Source organism: Malus sylvestris, chromosome 6 (assembly GCF_916048215.2).
Source record: "Malus sylvestris chromosome 6, drMalSylv7.2, whole genome shotgun sequence".
NCBI classification, from domain to species: domain Eukaryota; kingdom Viridiplantae; phylum Streptophyta; class Magnoliopsida; order Rosales; family Rosaceae; genus Malus; species Malus sylvestris.
In genome coordinates, this window is record NC_062265.1 from 27,944,016 (window position 1) to 27,953,981 (window position 9,966).

General features: G+C 40.0%; 1 protein-coding gene across 1 annotated transcript; it reads left to right on the top strand.

The window, feature by feature from the left end:
- The first annotated feature begins 136 nt into the window (after positions 1 to 136).
- LOC126625349 (malate synthase, glyoxysomal) lies at positions 137 to 4,220 on the top strand. The gene is made up of 4 exons (XM_050294448.1): positions 137 to 928; positions 1,643 to 1,971; positions 2,463 to 2,793; positions 3,317 to 4,220. Exons 1-4 carry the CDS (start codon positions 527 to 529, stop codon positions 3,974 to 3,976), a joined length of 1,722 nt encoding a protein of 573 aa, XP_050150405.1. The 5' UTR covers positions 137 to 526; the 3' UTR covers positions 3,977 to 4,220.
- Positions 4,221 to 9,966: the final 5,746 nt, after the last annotated feature.

Sequence of the window (9,966 nt, forward strand, 5' to 3'; positions counted from 1 at the left end):
ACTCTCCAATATTAAAGCTGATTATTTACATGCAAACCTAAAAATACCTTCAAACAAGAAAAAATTGCAATAAAAAGAAAACAAAAGTGTGAAAAATGTAACTTCTCTTTTTAACACATCTTATAGCAAAGGTCAAAGAAATATTTTTGCTCACCATCCACAAATAATCCTGGTATTCACACCCTATTTCTCGCCATCACTTGAGAGGTGAGAAAAATGCAACCAGGGTCCAATGAAACCATACCGCGGTGGTAAAACCCCCCAATCCTCAGTATCCTAATTGACACCACCCCCAAGGCAGGCACAAACTTCAAAGAAGCCGCCCCTCCTTATCCTCCTCCTCTTCAATCCACAACTTGCATCACCACCTGCTCACCTTACGCACATAACGCCATGCACCGTCCCATAACGATAATGCTCATCCGCTACATTATACACCCCTTTTCGGTCACGCCTCTATATATCTATCACTACACCTCCCCTTACAACCATATCATAGTTTTTGCTAGCAAAAGGGAGAAAAAAAATGATAGGAGTTGGCACATATGGCTATCCTGAACAGGCCACCATGAGGAGCGGTGGTGGCGGCGGAGGATATGACGTTCCCGATGGTGTCGACATTCGGGGACGGTACGACGGAGAGTTTGCGAGGATTCTGACCAAGGATGCTTTACAGTTTGTGGTGGAGTTGCAGAGGGAATTTAGGAACCGAATCAAGTATGCGTTGGAGTGTCGGAAGGAGGCTAAGAGGAGGTACAATGAAGGGGCTTTGCCAGGGTTTGATCCTGCTACCAAGTTCATTAGGGAGGGGAATTGGGTTTGTGCTCCGGTACCGGAAGCGGTGGCGGATCGGAAGGTGGAGATTACGGGACCTGTGGAGAGGAAGATGATCATCAATGCTCTCAACTCTGGAGCCAAAGTTTTCATGGTCAGTAGTTTTCATTCATACATGTTGGTTCTCAAAATGATCAGTTTTTGCCTTTTTCCGTTTTTGCTTGGTAGCATGTTTTGATCGGTGGGAAGAAAAATTTGGTTATAACCATAACACCACATATTATGATGGTTATGGCCATAACACCACATGTTGTGATCCACCCGAATTATAACATGACGAATCATATTTGTCAATTACTTTCGCTATAAATATTTGAGTATCACGGTCAAACTGTGATGTAGTGTTAGTATTAATTTGTTATGACATAACTGAACGACGAAGTTGATACGTCATAAACTAAAGTACAGTGCTAATTTGATAAAAAAGGTTACAATAGTAATAGATTAATCCACTGGTTATAAACGATAAAGTTGATATGCCATTGTCTAAAGTACAATGATAATTTGACTGGTTATTTGGTAATACAATGCTACAGTATGATAGTTATTCAAAAGACATTCTTTAGAGGACAATTTTTGTAAAGTCACATCTTCACGAGACCTCGTTTATAAAAATGAGTCTAGCATCAATAAAATTGGAGATGTGATCTACAATTTTGATACAAACTAGTTTTGTTGAGTGCATTCACAAGCATGAATGAAAATGGTACTTAGTTCCCCTTTAACGTAGCAAATGAGTTAAGATTAGGCTAATGTCTGGTTTGCTTATCTCCATTGTAATCTAAAAAAGCTGTTCTTATTTTTGTAGGCGGACTTTGAAGATGCACTGTCACCAACTTGGGAGAACTTGATGAGAGGGCAAGTGAATCTGAAGGATGCTGTGGATGGGAGCATAACATTCCATGACAAGGCCAGGAATAGGGTTTACAAGCTGAACGACAGAAACACAGCCAAGCTTTTTGTTCGTCCGAGAGGTTGGCACTTGCCTGAGGCTCACATTTTCATTGATGGTGAGCCTGCAACTGGTTGCCTTGTGGACTTCGGCCTTTACTTTTACCACAACTATAAAGCATTCAGGCAAACCCAAGGGGCTGGATTTGGACCTTTCTTCTATCTCCCTAAAATGGAGACCTCAAGGTAAGTAATTACTAGTTAAATACCTTACTAATTTGTTCAAACATGTTAAAGATGTTTCGATCAAACGTTTTTGCAAGGGAAGAGTGTAATTTGTATGCTAAAATTTACATTATATTTAGAATTTTATGTCACGTGATGCAATTCAAACATTGGTGAAGTCAATTTTATATGTTGTTGTGTGGGGAAGAAAAAGGACTTTTTGTAATGAAATGTCATTATGACAATTCTCGAGCCAATCCACACTGCTATGTGAAAAAGTTAAAACGCATATCAGTACATGATTGACTTAAGATTTTGTCATAGGTACTGTAGATAAGTTTCTTTCATCGCAGCATTGCCCAAAACCTCAATTGCTATATATAACAAAAAATTCACGATGAGAGTCGGGGAATTTTTATTTTTATCCGAAAGTTGCATGGATATTAGCCAGATTATTTAGTATTGTGCCCAAATGATGTACTAGTGTGACAGAAGCTGCATAATTTTTGCAGGGAAGCTAAGATATGGAACTGTGTGTTTGAGAGGGCAGAGAAGATGGCAGGGATAGAGAGAGGTAGCATCAGGGCAACTGTGCTGATTGAAACACTTCCAGCTGTGTTTCAAATGGATGAGATCCTCTATGAGCTGAGGGACCACTCTGTTGGCTTGAACTGTGGAAGATGGGATTACATTTTCAGCTATGTCAAAACCTTCCAGGCTCACCCCGACCGCCTCTTGCCAGACCGTGTTCTGGTGGGCATGACTCAACATTTCATGAGGAGCTACTCTGACCTCCTCATCCGGACGTGCCATAGGCGCGGCGTGCACGCCATGGGTGGCATGGTATGCAATTCTTCTTCATTATTAGTTAATGTGCCTATAACTATAAGCATTTCTGTCGCATGTCCAGTTTGCAGCCGTATACAAATTTTGTGCATCACTGCTATCTTTATGACACAGTAGGTGTCTGATTGATAATTTGATATGCATGTTGTAGGATTCTTATGCAAAATGTTCTAATCTTTTTGAAGGGAAATGTTCTAATCTACCACTGTTAGAGTGTTCCCAGATTGGCAGTGGTAGATTGGAGCGTTCCTCGATTTTTAATCAAACGTAGAACTACATGGACACTAACAGACAATAAAGTGTACAAAACCTGTTTTATATACAACTTATTTGCCCGTCTACTGTCTCCCCAGTTCAATTTTCGAATTAAGAGTTCGCAACCAATGATATATAAGTAGTTCTCAAATTACTTGCATATTCATGTAAAACATGGATATAAAACTTGGGAGATTGAGAACTTGTAAATTAGAGACGACAAATATGAAATGTTTTTCATTTATCCAACTTTTGAAATGAGCAGGCAGCTCAGATTCCAATCAGAGATGATCCAAAAGCAAATGAAGCAGCCTTGGACTTGGTGAGGAAAGACAAGCTAAGGGAGGTGAAAGCAGGACATGATGGAACATGGGCAGCTCACCCAGGGCTAATCCCAGCCTGCATGGATATCTTCACCAACAACATGCCGCCCAACACCCCTAACCAAATCCAATCCATGAGAAGAGAAGATGCATCCACCATAACAGAAGAAGACCTCCTCCAGAGGCCTCGCGGCGTCCGAACCCTAGAAGGTCTCCGGCTCAACACCCGGGTAGGGATCCAGTACGTGGCAGCATGGCTCACTGGGACAGGCTCAGTGCCACTCTACAACCTCATGGAGGATGCAGCCACTGCGGAAATAAGCAGGGTGCAGAACTGGCAGTGGATCAAGTATGGAGTGGAGTTGGACGGTGACGGGCTCGGAGTGAGGGTTGGGAAGGAGCTGTTTGGGAGAGTGGTGGAGGAAGAAATGGAGAGGATTGAGAGGGAGGTTGGGAAGGAGAAGTTTAAGAAGGGAATGTATAAGGAGGCTTGCAGGATTTTCACCAGGCAATGCACCGCTCAAACACTTGATGATTTTCTCACTCTGGATGCCTACAATCGCATTGTGCTACACTACCCAAAGGGATCATCCAGGCTCTGATTACATTCACTTCTTCATCATCTACTTTTCTATTTTACTAGTTAAGGACTCTTGCCGAATCAATAAGAATGTTCTCCAATAACTGGAATTGATCAGTTTATCGATCGACTTATGATAAATGACCAAATGGGCCACTGCAATTATATGTTGGATTCATGCAATCCATAAGTACTTTTGTGTAACTGGGTGAGTAATTTTTCGGAGTAGTCACACGGTGATATGGAGCCTGCAGATCACTTCCTCAGCTATTTGCGTAGTTTCCAAATGTTGTGATATGGTTTTTGTTGTTGTAGGAAGTGCTTAGTGTAAACGATTTAATAACTTAAGTTCACACAATCAAGAGAATTTTCAGTATACTCAGAACTCACGATAGAATTCACATGTCATTATATAATTATTGGAGGGACACAAAAAAACACTTTCCTCCAGTTGTATAATAACAAGTGGTAGCCGTCCCGTGTTCCAGACACACTGTAAATCTCTTCACAAAATGCATGTAGTTTAATATCCTAGTGAATAGGATATTCAGTTTCTACGCATGCAAACACGATCCACCCCAAAAATATCTTTATAGTTCACAGAATCAAGGATAAAGTACTTCAAACATATGCCAGATAGAAAGGAAGAACTGGATATGTCAAAAAATGATTTTTGATTTGCAGGCATCGGTGCAAATAAAATAATTTGTATGCACTGATCAGCGTATAAGCTCACCCGTTAATTTGATAGCCAGGTAACTTACATATGTGTTCTTTTTTTCAACAAAGAGGAATGGATGATGATTTTTTAGGAAGATAGGAATGCAAAGTGTTAATTAGCACTCAAAAATTCATCATTGTTTCAAGTGCTTTTTTCTCCCTTATATTATTATAAGTTTAGAGTGCATAAAAACTTTTTTTAATGCTAATAACATCTTCATTCTAACTTTATATATATATATTTTTAACAAGCATTCTAACTTTGTATTTTAATATTATACAATACTTGCATTCCTCTTTGGGGGATGATTTCATCCCCCTTACGAATAACATATTTTGATAGTACAAATATATAATCAAAATCGTTTAATTTCTTAATCTTCATTTGAAGATCACTCCTGCTAAAATCGTTTCACTTGGAGATCATATAGTCAAATGTATAGAACAAATGAAGATGTAGGTACCAAGTAATATATTCAGGTCAATCTTCCATTTATTTGATATGTTTAGATCATTAAACGACCTCCAATTCGAATGATTTGTTGCAATATTGGTCTTCAAATAAAGATTAATAAATTGAACGGTTCAAATTATTAAATTTTATTTAGTTAAGATATGTTATTTGCAAATAAAAAATATGTACATCCCCCGCACATGAGATGCAAGTTCATATTTCATATCTAGAACATACATTATAACTTAAATAAATAAAACTTGCGTAATTTAAAAAGCATATGTAGGTTAGGTCAATAATTTAAGATGCTCATGCACCCAAAACCAGAGCCCGGATAATAATCTATTATTCGAGAGGTGTATATAGTGAGCAATATGACTGATTAATTTTCGTCTTTATAGGATATTTGACCCCATCCAAACTGTGATCAACCATTCTTGAATTCAACTATTACTGTTCAAAGTAGCCAACTTAGCCATATTTTATTCACTTTTAAGTAAGATGTGACGACCCGTCCCGAATTATTATATATTTTTCTCCCTGAGTGTGTAAAGTGACGATAATGCCCTCGTGGTTTAGTGACATGGATGTACATGTGTAGATTCAAATTATTATTTCTACCGTCGTAATTAAATCGTACTCAACATCACGAGCACGTTGACGTGAGTTAAGGTCGAATCGATTTTCTAACAGAAAAGTTACGACAATTAAAGATCGAGTAGGGTAGAAATATGTTTTTGGGTTGGCTATACCTTACTCACCAATCACCTTAGCTCCTCTAATCTTGAATCCAATCAAAATTGGATTGGTTTTGTTTATTTTGGGCTACTTAACATAACTCTCTCTCTTTCCCTTTCTCATGGCAGCCCAATGAGGGCTTTGTTTCTTTTTCTTGGGGCCAACCCGTGACTACACCCACACACACACATGTACCATACCCTCACCCTCTCATTCTTTCTTGATTCTTCCCCGTCCGTACAACCCATAGACCACCCGCGCAGAAACCCATCAAAACCTTACGGATCAAGCACAATGATAACATCCTCGTGCTCCTCTCGACTTCACAAACATGGAGGTGCCTTTTTCTCGAAGAAAGGACATGTAGAACTCGAGAGACTCGAGCTCCGGCAAGGGGTCCAATTTCCTTGATCATGAGGGATTTAGTTGGTTTTGAGATTCAAGAAGGTACTCATCTAACTTCCCTAGCATTTTGGAACAATTTTGGGGTGGTTTGAACATTGGATCACTCAGGGTCGTGAAGTTGCAGGTTTAGCTGGAGGTTTCGAAGGTTTTTCAGACCATTTTTCGTCGGTTCTAGGACCTCAAATAGGTAAGATTGTGTTCTTCTAGTTGAGAGCTTCAAATCCATATAAAAATTCGTGAAATTTGGTTGAGAAATGACGTAGTTTTAAGCTTTAGAAAATTTTCGAGAAACCGGCAACACAGACAACGCCCGGCGGCGGATTTAGGCGAAGCCACTGGAGAATGAGGAGAATATTCCGTCAACTTTGATGGAATATATTGACGGCGTCAAGTAGCTCTGTTAGTTTTTAAATAGAATATTTTACTATTTAACGGAATATTCCCTAACACCGTTAGAGATTCGGTCAGTGTGCCGAGCACGTGCCTGTGTGTGGCCAGCACGTAAGGGCGCGTGTGATGTCTAAAAATTATTTTGAAAATATGGGGGTGTTTGTGTTATTAAGTAGATCATGTTGGTATATTCAAACACCCAATTTGCAATGTATGAGAAGTTATTCCTAAGGTTTGTGTATGTGCTTTAAAATTAATGTAAAATTAGTTATTTCGCATATAGGTGAGATGTACCCTAAAGACGAGCTTGGACAAGCGAGGCTAGGGGGCTACGATCATGCTACTTATCAGTGAGTGGGCATTTTCTTTCTTTCTATATATATGATATGGTTTCCAGAATGTTTTCTTAAAATGATTTATGCTTTGAATGCCATGGTTGCACTTTGAGTATTGCACTGTTATACTTGTGAATTATATTGTGTAATGCTGTGGAGACTCAAGTAAGCTTCAGGTGAGTATGATGTGACCTTGGATCCAAGTCTGGTGCCAGCATATCATACAAACCACAATAGGTGGTTCCGACTTGTAGGTGACCAGCGATTTATCACACAACCTTCACGTGATTGTAGCACTTGAGTGTACATATTTATACCTAGCCTGTCGTACAGGTCACATCATGTGACTTCGACTCGTGTGCTAGCCTAGGTTGATGAGCTATAGTCTAGTCGTACATGTCACATTAAGTGACTCCGACTGACGTGTTATTTTACATTGATTCTACACCTAGCTTACATGATTTATACGTTATGACATGGCATATTTTGGGTTTCACTGCCCTTGTGTGTTGTTTTATATATGTAGTACTATTTTCTGGAAACTATACAGGTTTTACAGTGAGGGGTTATTATGTTTAAAAAAGATAAATGTGTTTTCAAATGTTTTGTTTTTGCCCACTCACCTTTCTGTTTTGCGCCCCTCAAGGTTCTAGGTAGTTGATCATCTTTGGTGGCTCACGAGGACTTCACGGCTATTCTGACATATCCATAAATAAGTAGGGATCTTCTGCTTATTTTGTATAATTAGCACTTAGTTAGTTTGACTGCGCTGTTGAATTGCCTATGCTCTGAATACTTGTATTTGGTACTTGACCACTTTCACGCACTTATTTATTATCACTAGTTAGATTAGCTTAGGTTGATTTTTATTTATTCGCATTTTCTTATTATTGTTTACACTTCTGTTGCGCATTTGGCTACATCACCCTCACGTGACGGCCATCACGTCTCGACTTCGATCGGGGTATGTCAATTTGGTATCAGAGCCTAGGTTTCGGCCGTCTTGTACTCTTTGCTTGAGTTCAAATTATTTTTATCTTTTATGTCAGAACCATGTCGCCTCGTAGAGAGCCATGTATTTCTTTTGAGTATAATTTTCCAGATATTAGACAACTTGGTGAAGCTATTGCTAATGCTATTCAGTCCTCACTCCGTCCACCCCAGAGAACCCCCTTTGCGACTGTTTATAACTTGAAGTTGAATGATTTCTTAGGCAATGAAGGGTCCGAGGGAGCTGAGCGTTGGCTTGATCATGTTGAGAAAACTTTTCGGGTGATGCAGCAACAGGGAAATCTTCCAGATGACAGATGGGTTGAGATAACTACTTGGTTTTTGCGTGAGGAGGCTGCATCATGGTGAAGACATAAATCTTTCCAGTTGTTAGCGGAAGATGCCCCAATTTGGGAGGTTTTTAAGCACCTATTTCAGAAGAGATTTATACTCCAGAGTATTTGGATCGTAAGAGGGAAGAATTCTCGCATTTGAAGCAAGGGAAAATGTCAGCTATTGAGCATCATTGGAAGTTCACTGATTTGTCCCGATATTTTTCGGAGATTGCTGCAAATCCTACTAAGATGCTTCGACGTTTTAAGTGGGGTACTCGAAAGAAGTGGTGTTTTATGGTAACTATGACTCCATGTTCTACATATCAAGAATTTTTCGAGATTCTACTTCGGGTTGAGGACTCTGAGAGTGCTCCAGATGATAGTGATGAAGAGGAAGAAAAAGGTAATGTTAAAAAAATAATAATAAAGATAAAGGGCAGTCATCTTACGGTCCTTGTAAAACACAGAATTTTAAGCAAAGTAGTGCTAGTTCTGGTTCATCCAGTGGTGGTTCGAATTCTGCTACGCCACGGAGGGGTGGCAGGTTTACAAGTGGTTCCTGATTCCAGAGGCAGAGAAATCCTAATAGTCCTGGTGCTCCACTTTGTTGTAGGTGTAATAATCGTCATTTTGGGGAGTGTAGACAAGATGGTAGTGGTGGATGTTTCACTTGTGGCCAGATGGGGCATCGAGCTATCTAGTGCTCATAGAATCAGCAGAAACCTCAGCCTTCTGCTTTACCACCGGCTGTAACCCTTTAGTAGATTTAAGGGCATAGTGGCTATACTCCGACAGGTTATTGTGGTGCTTACCACTATCAGGGAGATGTAGCTCCATATTCTAGGGGAACATACTAGTACCTAACAGATCCATATTACCAGGGTGGTTATCCACCATATAAGGGGGTTATGCGCCATATCAGGGCAGTAGATCGCAGTGGTACGCTAGAGGACCATCTCAGAACCTTGATGTTGCTTATAGCAGTGCTGGTTCGTTGAGGCATCCTAATCAGCCTAGTTAAGGAGAAGGTATCCAGGGACGAGGTAATTAAGGAACATAGGTTTTGGAGGCCGGCAGCAAGCGCAAGGTCGTGTTCATCATATCACTCTGCAAGACGCTCAGAGCAACCCTGATTTAATTATGGGTACATTGAATATTCTTGGTCATTTTTCTAGAGTATTAATTGATTCAGGTGCCACACATTCTGTTATCTCTCATAAGTTTGCTTAAATGACTTAACCACACCTTACACCCCTCGATTACGAGTTAGAGTTTTCAATGCCTAAAGGTAAGACATGTTATGTTAGCTAGGAGTATCAAGGATGTCCTGTTTTTGTTGAGGATGTTATCATGCCAGGTAATCTTGCTCATCTGGATATTGTCGATTTTGATGTTATTTTGGGCATGGATTGGTTACATTACAATTATGCCAAGTTAGATTGTTATAAGAAGGTTGTTACTTTCCATCAGCCGGGCTTGCCTGTGGTCACTTTCGTGGGTGAGCGTTGTGGGTTGAGACATGGTGTTATCTCAGCCGTGAAAGCGAAGAAATTGTTGAGGAAAGGATGTCAGGGCCACCTAGCTCATGTGGTGCTGAACGAGGGTAATTCTACTTATGTGGAGGATGCTCGCGTAGTTAGACACT